Source organism: Neomonachus schauinslandi, chromosome 3 (assembly GCF_002201575.2).
Source record: "Neomonachus schauinslandi chromosome 3, ASM220157v2, whole genome shotgun sequence".
Classification (NCBI taxonomy): Eukaryota; Metazoa; Chordata; class Mammalia; order Carnivora; family Phocidae; genus Neomonachus; species Neomonachus schauinslandi.
Window position 1 is genome coordinate 99,873,185 of NC_058405.1, and position 14,944 is coordinate 99,888,128.

At 35.4% G+C, this 14,944-nt stretch overlaps 1 protein-coding gene across 2 annotated transcripts in view; it reads left to right on the forward strand.

The window, feature by feature from the left end:
- Positions 1–14,944, forward strand: part of CCNT2 (cyclin T2) — a 39,767-nt gene that overhangs the window by 9,017 nt on the left and 15,806 nt on the right. For both annotated transcript variants that reach the window (XM_021695836.2, XM_021695837.2), the window contains exons 3-4: positions 12,467–12,595; positions 14,586–14,646. In XM_021695836.2, coding sequence (XP_021551511.1) covers positions 12,467–12,595; positions 14,586–14,646 — 190 coding nt within the window. The remainder of the gene's footprint in view (positions 1–12,466; positions 12,596–14,585; positions 14,647–14,944) is intronic.

A 14,944-nucleotide genomic window follows, 5' to 3' on the forward strand; every position in this document is an offset into this window, starting at 1 on the left:
CTCCCCTCCCCCAGCCCCTGGCAACCACCATTCTATTTGGTCTATGAATTTCACTGTTGTTATCTCATGTAAGTGGAAACATACAGTATTTGTCCTTTTTTCTGTCTGTTTTATTTCACTTAGCATAATGTTTTCAAGATTGATCCATGTTGTAGCATGTGTCAGAATTTCCTTCCTTTTTAGGGCTGAATGTTATTCCATTGTATGTATGAACCACAGTTGGATTCCTTTTACCTTTTGGTTATTGTGTGAATAACGCTGCTATGAATGTGGGTTTAAAAAATCTGCGTAAGTCCTTGCTTTCAACTCTTTTGAGCATATACCCAGAAGTGAAATTACTGTATCACATTTTGATTTCATGTTTAATTTTTTGAGGAACTGCCATATTGTTTTCCACAGCAGTATAGCACTCTCTTAAATTCCCATTAGCAATGCATAAGGGTTCCAAGTTCTCCATGTCCTTACCAACACTTGTTCTTTTCTAGTTTTCTGATAACAACATAACCATCCTAATGAATGTGAAATGGTATCTTGTTGTAGTTTTAATTTGCATTTCTCTGGTGGCTACTGGTGTTTAGCATCTTTTCATGTGGTTACTGGCCATTTATATATTTTCTTTGGAGAAATGTCTAACCAGTCTTTCATCCGTTTTTTAATTGGGGTTTTTCTTAAGTTATAGGCGTTCCTTATATATTCTCGATATTACTTTCTTACCAGATATGTGATTTGGAGATATTTTTTTTCATTCTGTGAGCTCTTTTCACTTTTTTGATGCACGAAAGTTTTTAATTTTGATGAAGCCCAGTCTACCTATTTTTTCTTGTGTTGCTTATGCTTTTGGTGTCATTTCTAAGAAATCATTGTCAAACGCACCATGGAACTTTTTTTGTTTTCTTCTGACAGTTTTAAAGGTTTAGTTCTTACATTTAGGTCACCGATCCATTGTGAGTTAATTTTTGTATGTGGTGTGAAGTAAGGGTTTGATTTCATTCTTTTGCATGTGGATATCCAGTTTCCCCAGTACCATTTGTTGATTTTTTTTTTTTTTTTTGAGCTGTTCTTTCTAGTGTGATTTTTGTTGCTTAGGGTTAATTCTTCTAATTTTTTCTTATAGTATCTTTGTATGGCCTAAATACTTTCCAGTTACATATACAGAAATATAGCATCTTGCTTTCTGAGGTTCCCTGGCTGTGTTCCCCTCCTCATTTTTATCTTCTCTTTACCTTCCCCCTATCTTGCCAGTTCTGCTTTGGTTCTCAAAAGTTTCTCTTCAGTATGAAGTCCTGGAAAAGAGCCTTGGGAGATCGATCGATTTGAAAAGTACATAAGAAGTTAGCTTCAACCCTTTTAAGCCCTACTCTAGGCCTCTGGCATCTACTCACTTATTGAACTTGACAGAATTCCTCCCAAATTCAGCTGCTGTTCCCCAATTGGCCCACCATGATTTCCAGTTAAATGTCTGTGGGCTATTTTGAGGTTCTTTTATCAAGTCCAGTAAATGTCCCATTACTTTCCATTGCTTCTTTAGATGCTGATACTGGGTAGGTATTATGGCTACATATTTGCCAGTTTTGTCCTTAACCCATTTGTAGTTTGGAATTTCCTAGGAATGCCTTGCCAGGGAGTTTGGTTATAAATATCTATGGGGATATTTGTTGATATTTATTTGATATTTCTTGTTACTCTGTTTTTCTGTGGGGATTTGGTTACCACCTCTGCCACTATTTTCTCAGAACTCTTCATATAAAACATTAAAAGGTAATTGTCGGTCACTTTAAGAGATGATATACTAATTTCCAAACACAGAAATAGACTGTCATCTAAATGTACAGTTTAGGTTTGAACTCCATGGGTCCACTTATACACAGATTTTTTTCAGTAAGTATATTGGAGGTTTTTTAGAGATTTACAACAATTTGAAAAAAACTCAATGACAAACTGCATAGCCTAGAAATACTAAAAATTTGAGAAAAATGAGGTATTGTGAGAATACGGTATATAATACATATAATATACTAAGTGTGTTGACTATTTATTATTATTATTTTTTATTGTTATGTTAATCCCCATACATTACATCATTAGTTTTAGATGTAGTGTTCCATGATTCATTGTTTGTGCATAACACCCAGTGCTCCATGCAGAACGTGCCCTCCTCAATACCCATCACCAGGCTAACCCATCCTCCCACCCCTCTCCCCTCTAGAACCCTCAGTTTGTTTTTCAGAGTCCATCGTCTCTCATGGTTCGTCTACCCCTCCGATTTCCCCCCTTCATTCTTCCCCTCCTGCTATCTTCTTCTTCTTTTTTTTTTTCTTAACATATATTGCATTATTTGTTTCAGAGGTACAGATCTGAGATTCAACAGTCTTGCACAATTCACAGCGCTTACCAGAGCACATACCCTCCCCAGTGTCTATCACCCAGTCACCCCATCCCTCCCACCCCACCCCCCACTCCAGCAACCCTCAGTTTGTTTACTGAGATTAAGAATTCCTCATATCAGTGAGGTCATATGATACATGTCTTTCTCTGTTTGACTTATTTCGCTCAGCATAATACCCTCCAGTTCCATCCACCTCGTTGCAAATGGCAAGATCTCGTTCCTTTTGATGGCTGCATAATATTCCATTGTATATATATACCACATCTTCTTTATCCATTCATCTGTCGATGGACATCTAGGCTCTTTCCACAGTTTGGCTATTGTGGACGTTAATTGACTATGTTATCTGTAAGGCTTCCAGTCAACAGTAGGCTAATTGTCAAGTTTTGGGGGAGTCAGTTACACGTGTATTGGGGGGTAACACTACTAACCCCTATATTGTTCAGGGGACAACTTTAATAGGTTTAAGAACTTCTAAGAAGATAAGGCTAATTTTTTAGGAATAATTAAGTCACTTGAACTTCATCCTGTTGAAGAGGGAACATATGATCCATCTGGGATAGTTTATCAATAGACATAAAAAGCATATGTGATATTCTTGACTGATCTTTTTTTTTTTTTTTGCAAATGAATTCTGAAAAGAACTCTAGAATGTTCTCCCACAAAACTTTAATGTTATTTTGAAACATGGAAATCTGCCTGCCTAATTACAGAGATGTTGACTGATGTAGTGTATTGGGCTCTATATTATACAAGTCTTTATAAAGTCTTCATAAGGCAGCTTTTTCCCCTCAAAATTAGATGATTGTAAAAGGTTCAAATCAGATATTTTCTACACACACACACACACACACACACACTTATGTGTCTGTTAGTCTTTTTTTCTTTTAAAGATTTTATTTATTTATTTGACAGAGAGAGACATAGTGAGAGAGGGAACACAAGCAGAGGGACTGATAGAGGGAGAAGCAGGCTTCCCATGGAGCAGGGAGCCCAATGTGGGGCTTGATCCCAGAACCCTGGGATCATGACCTGAGCTGAAGGCAGACACTTAACAACTGAGCCACCCAGGCGCCCCTGTCTGTTAGTCTTGATAGTTCATATGTTTCTGTGGTAGCTTTAGCTCATTTGTCTCAGAAATAAGAAAGCATTTTATACAGTTTGGTAACGTAGTATTTGTAAACTAACTGATGTATAGAATAGAGCAGATTTTTATGTTAACAAATGTACGTTGAGTATTTTTATTAGCCAAGACACACAAAGGTCTCTGTGTAAAGACTGTAATTTATAAATTGATTTTAAAGGCAGTTAACAATGGGAATTCTGAAGATGTTTTTAGTGCGTAAAATTGGGTAAAATAAATTTTTTAAGGGAAAATCAAATTAGATTGCTATATACTCTACAGTGGGAGAAATGATGGAAATCTAAAATTTTATTCTTAACTAACTTATGGTTCTAGATGTAAAGGTGGTGTATTAAGTACCCCTGATATCATATTTACGGAAAAACATGTAAAATGAAATTTTTCTTTAAATTATTTGAATCTGATACAGAAAAAGAAAAAATGACTGTAGAAGTTCACCTACTTGTTCAGCGTTAAAATTTTTAAATATTACAGCTTTAATGGTTTGTACTTTGTTATGTGATACTGTGTTAACATGACAGTAGTTACTCCACAAACATTGAGTGCATGTTATATGACAAGCAGTGTGCAAAGAAGTTATGATTTTTTTAAAATAAATAAATAAGAAATAGTGTTTTTCCTAAGGGACTTATATTCTAGTGAGAGAGGGGGAAAAAAATTTGTCTTTTTCTACTGTGGGAATGACTAGGAACATAATCAATTTGAGCTATTTTGTAATGCCTGTGAACATTTAATACATTTCAGTCTGTTTCATATCATTTTAATGAATTTTTTCTTTAAAATGCCAGTTGTGGGTTTAAACTGTGCTGATAATATAGCCACTAACTGGAAGTGGGTTAATTTCACGTTTCTTTACTATTTTAACATGGTTACTAGGAAAATTTTAATTACAATTGTGGCTCACATTTCTATTTGATGGTGCTGGTTTGAGCTATAAACTCTTAAAAAGTAGTACCAGTTAAACTAATGAAAAGTATAGACATTTGTGTATGTCAACAAGATTACTGTTGGATCTCACTGTAGTAATTTGTTCTTAAAGAAGTTTGCACATTCAAGCTAATTTTATTTATTTATTTATTTTTAAGATTTTTTTTTTTTTTTTTTTTTTTGAGACAGAGAGAATGAGAGAGAGAGCACATGAGAGGGGGGAGGGTCAGAGGCAGAAGCAGGCTCCCCACTGAGCAGGGAGCCCGATGCGGGACTCGATCCCGGGACTCCAGGATCATGACCTGAGCCGAAGGCAGTCGCTTAACCAACTGAGCCACCCAGGCGCCCTCAAGCTAATTTTAAATAGAGGGCTCATTTAGAAATTGAAAAAGTAATGATAATGTTTCTTTTCTGGTCAAAAATCTTGAGATCGTGAAAACTGTCATAGTTTCATGCTTAGAAAAAAAATAGCTTTGAGCAGGGAAAGGAAATTTTGAGGATTTGGGGGCAGTCTTTAGAAGGTACATTGATTCCGAGAAGATAACCAAATTTTTACACGCTCCCACATCCTTAGATAGAAGTTTTAGTTTGTATTGCTCTAACTCAGTGACTCATAGGAGTAGCTACTTGAATTAATAATATGGTTCACTTTATGTAGACTTAAACATCTGTTCATATTATTTTTGTTAACCAAACAAATCAAATGTTTTCTGAAATAATTATGTAATTTAAATGTCAAAATTAAATGTTGTTATTATACCATTTTACTTTTAAATTAACAGATGTGCTATAAAGTTAGTTATACAGGGTTAACATGAATGTTGTTCACCAGTGTTTATTGTACTGTGATTAGGTTTTTGGTTTCCTAGAAATTTCCTTTTTTAAGATTTTATTTATTTATTTGACAGAGAGAGACACAGGGAGAGAGGGAACACAAGCAGGGGGAATGGGAGAGGGAGAAGCAGGCAGCCATGACCTGAGCAGAAGGCAGATGCTTAACGACTGAGCCACCCAGGCACCCCTAGAAATGTCCTTTGTTGGAAGTAAAAGGGATGTCTTTCAAAAAAGGGGGGGATGTCTTTGACATAAGCTTCTTTAAAAAAAAAACTTGATTGAGATAATTCACAGACCATAAAATTCACCTATTTATAATGTACAGTTTAATGGATGTGTTTATAGAGTTGTACAGCCATCATCACAGTCTAAGTTTATAATACTTTCATCACCCCAAAAAGAAACCCTGTACTCATTAGCAGTTGTTCACTGATTCCTCCCTCCCTTTCAGACCTGGCAACCATTCTCTGTCTCTCAGTAGATTTGCCTTTTTTGTACATTGCATGTAAATGAAATTATATAATGATGTGGTCTTTCACTTACTATAATGTTTGCAAGATCCATCCGTCGTGTAGCATGTATCAGTGCTTCATTTCTTTTCGCTGCTGAGTAACATTCCATCCATCATGTAGATAATACCTCATCTTGTTTATCAGTTGATGGACATTTGGGTTATTTCTGCTTTTTAGCTATTGTGAATAATGCTGCTGTGAACAACCCTGTACAATTTTTTGTGTGGACATATGTTTTCGTTTCTCTTGGGTAAATACCTAGGAGTGGAATTGCTGGGTTGTATAGTAACTCTAGACCTCAATAATCTTGGAAGAAAGTAGCCATACCATTTTACCTTCCACAAGCAATGTGTTAAGGGTTCCAATTTCTCCGCATCCCTGCCAACATTTGTAATTGTTATTGTCTGTCTTTTTTTAATCGTCATTATTATTATTATTATAGGCATCCTAGTGAGTATAAAGCATCTCATTGTGGTTTTGATTTGCATTTCCATAATGACTAGTGTTATTGAGCATCTTTTCATGTGTTTATTGGCCATTTGTAGTATGATTTTTGGGGAAATATCTACTTATCCCTTCCCCCCCTTTTTTTTTAAAGTAGGCTCCACGCCAGGCAGAGCTTGAACTCATGACCCTGAGATCAGGAGTCGGACGCTTAACCCACTGAGCCATCCAGCGCCCCCCCTTTCCCATTTTTTTAAATTGCATAGTCTCTCTATTAAATTGTAAGAGTTCTTCATATATTCTGGTACGAATCCCTTATCAGATACAGGATTTGCAAATATTTTCTCCCATTTTATGGGTTATCTTTTTCACCTTGCTGATGGTTTCATCTGTAATACATGCATTTAATTTACTAGGATTTTTCTTTTGTCACTTGGGCTTTGATGTCACATCAAAGAAGACATTGCTTGATCCATGGTCATGAAGATTTATTCCTGTTTTCTTCTAAGAGTTTTATAATTTTAGCTCTTACATTTAGGTCTGTGATCCATTTTTAGTTAGTTTTTGTTTATGGTGTATTGAAAAGATTTTTTTTTCTCCATTGAATTAAATGTTTATTTCTGGAAACTATTGTATTTTATGATCTTTATGTCTTTCCTTATACTATTACCATGTGGTCTTAATTCCTATAGCTTTGTAGTAAGTTTTGAATTCAGGAAGTATGAGTCTGCTGACTTTGTTTTTCTTTTTCAAGATTGCTTTTGCTATTCTTGCATTTCCATAGAAATTCTAGGATCAGCTGGTAAGTTTCTGCAGAAAAGTTGAGATTTTGATAGGGAATGTGTGAATCTGTAGATCAGTTTAGGGAATACTATCCAAAACAATATTAAGTCTTCAATAATATTAGTTCTTACTTGTTTAGCCATGTGAAGGAAAGTGGACTTTTAAAGATTTATGTGGGATATTTGAATACCTATGCAACTTGTTTCCCAATAATCTCTATTTATTGTTGGCTGGTAGGAGCTGAGTGTATAAGGAGCTGAGAGTAGAGACTTAACTATGAAATGCTACATGTACTTTGTAAGTTGAATTTTTTTTTGTTTTTGTAACAGATTCATAATGGTAACATAGGCTCCATAAATAAGTTTTTAAATGCCAAGTTACATTAAGCATTTAAATACTTTTAAATATCATGTAATTAGTCTATGGAAATCAGGCCTTGTTCTTTTAATTATTACTGCTTTTAAGCAGTACTTGAATACTAGTCAGTCTTTATTAAACCAGCTCTCTTTTAGATGTAATTAGAAATCACAAATAACATCCAACCTGAAGACTTTTTTATTTCTCAGTATAAATTTTGTTATGTTGACAGTATTACACTCATGCATAATTATACAGGTAGGAAAACAATGAAAATACCAGACTGAGTTAATGACATTTTCTGTCATACTGAGATGTCAGTCTTTTCAGTGTATCAAAATTAAGGATATGAACCACTTAACTTTGTACTGAAATTTTTGTCTAATTGGTCAAGCTTAGTGATCTTTGTTTTAAACAATGGACATTTTGACTTATTCTGTTTTTTTTTTCTTTGTTGAGGGGCTGTTACCCCCTTACTATATCTAAGTTTCTACTTCCTTTTCCTATTCTAGGACCTTTGTGGGAGTCTTCTAAAGTTATGCCATTACCATTTTTCTTTAACTATAGCCTTAGGTGTGTGGTTTCCCAATTTTGAGCTGTGACACCTAGAACTAACTGTGTATTCATTAATGAAGGCTTTTGAAGGCACAGGAAAATAGTTATCCTAGTCTTAGGGGAGGGGGTAGTTCGGGGGCAGTTAAGGAACAGGGCAGAAGTGGCTTCACCGGCCTGTAGGGCCTAAAGGTGAAACCTAAGAACAGATGAGAACAAGCCTATTGATGACGTATTAGCAAATAGAAGGTGGACTTGGAAGTCTTTTCTTTGCTTCTGTTAAGACTCTTTTGGATTAGGAAATTTAAAGTTGAGTAATAAAACAGCTATGGCTAGTTCTTTTTTTTTTTTTTTTTAAGATTTTATTTATTTATTCATGAGAGAGAGAGAGGCAGAGGGAGAAGCAGGCTCCCGAGCCCAATGTGGGACTCGATCCCAGGACCCTGGGATCATGACCTGAGCCGAAGGCAGATGCTTAACCGTCTGAGCCACCCAGGTGCCCAGCTATGGCTAGTTCTTAAATACAGATGTACACACAAGGTGTATGCACAAAATTAATTACTAAAAGAATAAAGACCAGAATGATTCATTTGAAACTGACTGGTATAGCCATCATCAGTGATTTAGAAATTACCCAGGCTTTTGTTAATTCTAACTGACCTTGCCTCCAAATATCAAGGTTGAAGCCAGCAGTGGAGAGTTAAGAATGTCAGCAGTGAGGGCATCATGAGCAGAAAGGGGAGACAGCGGCCAGGAATGGGCAGGAGGAGAAAAGATGGAGAAGGAAGGGAGTCAGATCAAGTGGTAGGAATGGAAACATATAAAGGACTAGAAAAAGAGAAGGGGGTGACAACAGCTGGAGGGAGAAGGGACAAAAGAAATACTGTTGTATTGAAGTGATTGAAGTAATGTTGTGTGTCATCACTTTAGTGTGTCTGAATCTGCTTAGTTAGGGCTACCATGGAACCTTTAAAGAATTCAGTTTAACTGTGAAAGGAAGAAGAGCAAGAAAGAAAGGAATTTTTAAAAGCATGCTCAATCACTTTTTAATTTTAAGATCAGCAGCAGCAATACACAGTTGTTTAATTTTACCACATAGTAATGATAGTATTTGAGTCCTGTTACTCTGGGGCACTATTCTAAGTGCTTTACATATATTGATTCATTCAATCCTCACCACAGTTTTATAAGCAGATACTGTTTCTCCCATTTTACAGATGCGGAAACTGAGCCACAAAGAGAATAAGTAATTTGCCTAGGCTAGTCAGATAACAGAGCCAGGATTCCACTGAGGCAGCCTGACTACTGTGCTACAGCTAGCTTCATCACCTCCACCTTCCCCTCTCTATGATTTGTATGGTATATTTCTGTAGAAATTTGTCTTGTTTTGAGAACATAATATCCCTTTGAAATAGTTGTACATCTGCTAGGCTGGCAAACTCTGGACACTATTTAAAAATCAGTTTTTATTTCCTTTAATTATAGTAATTCAAGAAGGTTTATTAAATTAGATAACAACACAAGGATGGATAGTGCACGGTCCCTGTCCCCAGTGAACTAAATCTCAGTTTGTAGTTGTTTGCTCACTCAAACCAAGTATCTGCTCCAATACTGGTGTGAATTCTTTGACTTTGAACCAAGTTTACATGCATTAATGAATGTTTGTTGCCTTCAAAAAGGACCCTCACCTTTAAAAGCCACAGACCAACTAATAATATAGCCATTACTTAGAACTTTTGGAATTCTTTTCCTTTCAATAAGCCACACAACAAAATCAGCTTTCTCTACAAAAAAGCAGAAATACCTAACTTGATTACCTTCTTTAGTCATCCTTAAAATTAAAGCCTCACATGGATATTCACAAAGTATTATCTAAAAAGGTGTTTTGTTTTTACAGCCCTGATGGAATAAAATGTTTGCAGGCTATAGAGGAGGAAATGTGAATGGAGTTAGTGGATTTCACCAGAACTTTGAAGAGTGTTGGGTATTAGTGTTGCACTGGAGGAGGATGAGAATTGAGCCCTATTTAGAGGGAACAGAAAGACTTCTGTGAGGAGTGTGGGTAAATAAAAACCAGGAATCTACCCTGAAGATCATTGCTTAGCTCTCTGAACATTTGATTTTTTTAATTATTTGTAGAACTTTAGAACCATTCACTAGTACACATACTTTGTTTCCATTGAGACTATCTTGTAATGAGAAAAGCAGTGTGGTTTGAAAGTACTTGTTGGTATTGAGGCTTGCAAGAATGAAGAGAATGAAGCGGTCACTGGGAATCCTAAGAGATTTTACCAAGAAGAACTCATTGGAGACTTTTAGAGGTACCTTTTAGGCGAGTAAGAAATCCTGGATCATCTGGCAGTTAAGAAGGACATTTATGTATTAAGTTCGGTGTAATTTGACATTGGACTTGAGTCTGTATTGCTTCACTCTTTTGTAAATAGTTCTGGCATTTGATGGCTGGCTTAGCCATTCCCCTCTTAGACATGACTTAGATAAAAAGTGAGAGATTGTGGGAAACCGAGAGTATCTTTATTGTTTTTTGCATTTCTTACCCCATGCTATTGGCTCTTAGATTTTACTGTGGGATTTGGAATACTTCGAATTTAACATCGGTGCCCTTATAATTATATGTGGATTATCCACATATCATTCATTTGGCAAATACATCGAACAGCAGCTGCACAATGGGAGACAATGGGAACATGAATGAGTAATTCAGTCTCTATATTTAAGCTGCTTCTAGACTGGTAGGGCAGACAACATTAATAAGCCAGAAGTTAGAATACAGTGAAAGTACAATAATAGAGGTATGCAGCTTCCTGTTGAATAAAGAAGGACACTTCACTCTGACTCAGGAATTTTCCTTAGGATGAAGTAAGCCTTTAAATAGAAAAGGAATTAATCAAACAAAGTAGGTAGCAGTGTAGGAAATTTTCAGCATGTGGAAGAAATAACTGAGCTCGGAAATGATTATCCACTCTCTTGTACTTTCTACATTTCAGAAAACCCCCTGCCTGCATGACTGCTTAAGTTTAGTTGGTATTTCAAGAATATTAACTAATTTTGGTGTTGCTTAATTAAATTTGTTGTAAAGATAACAGTTTATTCTCAGTCTCTGAAAACTAAGAATAAGTTGCTTTTTTGAGCATTCTCAATTTTGACATCTTTTCCTTGTAATTTTAATTCTGAAGGATGGAAGTAAGTTGAAAGTCCCAAGTTGAAATTACTCAGTCCTTTTAAGGTAACATTACTGGTTGTTTGGAGCCAAGCTCACTTAATTTTAGGTCTGTTTTAAACATGTATAATCAGGAAGTGAATTTCTTGAAGTCATTTTTACCCCATTTACTCATCTGCAAATGCAATTGGACTGGTGAAGGTCCCTTTCAGATCCAAAATCCAGTGATTAAATTTCATGGTTCAGCATTATTTATAAGTTGTTTTAAAAGCTCAGAGGAAAGAGTCCTCCTTGTATCAGAAACTTTCTCCTCATGTTAACTATCCAAATCATGTAGCATGATTTATGCTTTCTCTCCTCCCCTCCCTCTTTTGGCATTGTTTCTATATAGTGATTGATGACCCCCAAGATACAGTGAGACTCAGTGTTCGTCTCTTGAAAAATAATGAATCTGAATCTTATCATTTAGAAATCATCTTCCCATGAGAAATTTCTTCTGTGTAATCTTAGATTATTTGAATTTAGAATGTGCCTATTTTCTGAGTCAGCAATCAGTTTGGTTTATTACTACCTTTTTGGGTAAATATTGCTCAAAATTGATGTTTCTCTGTCTTAGTCAATGTCTTTGTAGTGCTATGTTCTTACACTTCAATCCCAAGAACATATAACTTACTGAAGCCAAAAAATATTGCATATTTCTTGATCTCCTGTTGGCAGTGTTTCTGCTCTCTTGGTTTATCTTACATGTTTATTCCCTGGGTTGGGTTTTTTTTTTTTCTTACCTACTTTTAATATGCTATAGTGAAGTAATAACAGATACTAGATAGTAATCACGTTCAGAATCTTCTCATTTTGCCTTACAGACCCTTTTTCTGTCCCGAAAGCGGTATTATGTAGCTCTTAGCCACACAATGAATTGATTAATTTAAAAGAACCCTAGAAAGTAGTGGCTGTACCTACAAAGAAGGAAAATCTGGGTATATTTTACTACTTTTTTTTTTTTTAAGCTATGGCTTTATTATTTTGCTTGAGGTTTTTTTTTCCCCCTTTACCTCCACAATATGCATTAGTAAGATTTAAAGTTTCTTGTAGTTAGCCCAAATAGAAGTCTTTTTCCTTTTTCCCTTTGGTGTTCTATTTGCAAAACAAGTAAAGCAGGTTTTATAGACTAGGGTAACTAGTTTTATTTAATGAATCCCTTTATTAAAACTCTTATATCAATCTTAGCCCAACTCACAGTTCATACTTTTAATACTCCATTCCTTCTTTGCACGCCCCTCCTTTAGAAAATAGAAGGTTTTTCCAAAATTTTTTACTTTTAAATCACCAAATGTTTATCTTTTCTGCAGATAATATCACCTACCGCATTATTTTTGGCTGCAAAAGTGGAAGAACAGGCTCGAAAACTTGAACATGTTATCAAAGTAGCACATGCTTGTCTTCATCCCTTAGAGCCACTGCTGGATACTAAATGTGATGTATGTAATAATAATTCAATTGGTGTTGCCTTCCAACTGCTGCTTATTTCTTTCACCATTTAGGATGTAATACTGGGGAGTGATCTAACAGAAACAGATTTTATGTGTGTACATGAGTTTCAGTGTTGTTCTGAATCATGTTAAGGCTGTGATTCAAAGGTGGTTATAAGTGTTTTACATTTTGTTGTTTATCCTCACAGCAAACCTATGCTATATGTAGAGGGTAAGTCATATCATCTCCATTGTTTGGCTCCATTTGAGACCAGAGATAAATAACTCTTAAATTGTCAACAATGAAAAAAAATAGAAAAAACCCCTGGACTTGTCTCTAGAACAGTAAATAGTAATTTTACAGAATTGTTCCTTTGTTAATGCATATATACTAATAGTTACCTCTCTGATACTGATCCATAAAGATGCTGTTTTACCATACTTTCATGAGAGGGTTTTTTTCATATTTTAATTTTCCTCAAGAGTAATGCTAACTTCTAAACAACTTGTTCATCATCAACATTTTAATAGACCATTTTGAAAGTGCCATTTTAAAATGTTACGACATCTTAAAACAGAAGCTAGAATTCTAGGCCTTTAAATTCACTTTCCCAGCACTTGTATTATAGGTGAGTTCCTTTATCGGGAACTTTTAACTACTAAATGACTGCCAGATTATATTAGTTTACTTTCATTTAGTTAATCCTAAAGTCCAGATTAAGTATATCTGATATAAAAAAAAAAGTATCTGATTTTTTTTTTTAAAGTATATCTGAGTTTATTAATGACAAGTTTTATCTTAGATGTTGGCTTTAAGGGAGTGAGATACTAATGTAACCATTCAATAATAAAGAATGTGTGATTATTCAGAGATTGTTCTTGTAATTTCTATTAACTTTACAAATTCAGAATTAATTTTGGTGAATACTTAGGGTATTGTTCAAATAATAGAAGTCTATGCTTTAAAAAAATCATCTAGTGACCTTTTTAAAATGGGACATAAATAAAGGTGCTTTTCACTCTGAGTTTAGCAACATGTCCTTACATGAATATTTATGTATGATGTATTGTTTTTTATCACCTTACACTCAGTTGTCATAATCTAAGAAATTTGATAATGGTAGAAATTTTTCATACTCTTTATTCCCAGAGTAATTACAGTAGGGGAATGATTTGTTAAAGTTAAAAGAGAAGGCCCTCTATTTCCCCATGGGTGTATGATAACATTCTTTTTTTTTTTTTTTTTTTTTAAGATTTTATTTATTTTATTTGAGAGAGAGAATGAGATAGAGAGAGCATGAGAGGGGGGAGGGTCAGAGGGAGAAGCAGACTCCCCGCTGAGCAGGGAGCCCGATGCGGGACCCGTTCCCGGGACTCCAGGATCATGACCTGAGCCGAAGGCAGTCGCCCAACCAACTGAGCCACCCAGGCGCCCTGATAACATTCTTTTGATATTTTATATCTAAAATGTTTTCTTTTAACCTAGAGATTTGAGGGTTTGCTTTGATTTTATTTTGTCTTTTTGAAGAGAGGAAGTTCTAAAAAAATAACTCACTGACTTACTCTCACCATCAAGGAATTACCACATGAAATATCTTAGAGTGAGTTTATGCGTCTTTTCTTTACAGGCAGGTTTGAATTTGATGTTCTTGCTTGAGTTGGTGCTTCCTGTCTTAGTATGTCTTGAAGCACCAGTGCCTACATGAAGTTTTATATTACAGGCTGGAGGGTTTGTTGTTTTCAGTTAAGCTCTACCTCCTTTCATGTTATTGTTGTCTTTTTAGGGGTTTTTTGTTGGTTTTTTTTTACCTTGTTTACATATTCTGTATTAGAAGTAATTCAATTTAGATTGGTTGTAGAAAATAGGATTTGTCTGTCGCCCTCAAATTATTTCTTTTGTGTTTCCAAACTATTCTGATTCTTCTGTAATGATTTAACGGTCCCATAGTCTAGTAGTGTTTATCTTAAGCATTTTAATGTTATTATTTTTACCTGGCAGGCTTACCTTCAACAGACTCAAGAACTGGTTTTACTTGAAACCATAATGCTACAAACCCTAGGTATGTACTTATGTCAGATATTATTTTTGTGTTGTGTTCTTCAGTGTGGTGTCCTAAAGATGGAATAATTTTATCATTGAACAAAGTTTCATTTTAACTTTTTTTTTTTTTTAAGATTTTATTTATTTATTCATGAGAGACACACAGAGAGAGAGAGAAAAGCAGAGGGAGAAGCAGGCTTCCCGCTAAGCAGGGAGCCCAATGCGGGACTCGATCCCAGGACCCTGGGATCATGACCTGAGCCAAAGGCAGACGCTTAACCATCTGAGCCACCCAGGCGCTCGAACAAAGTTTCATT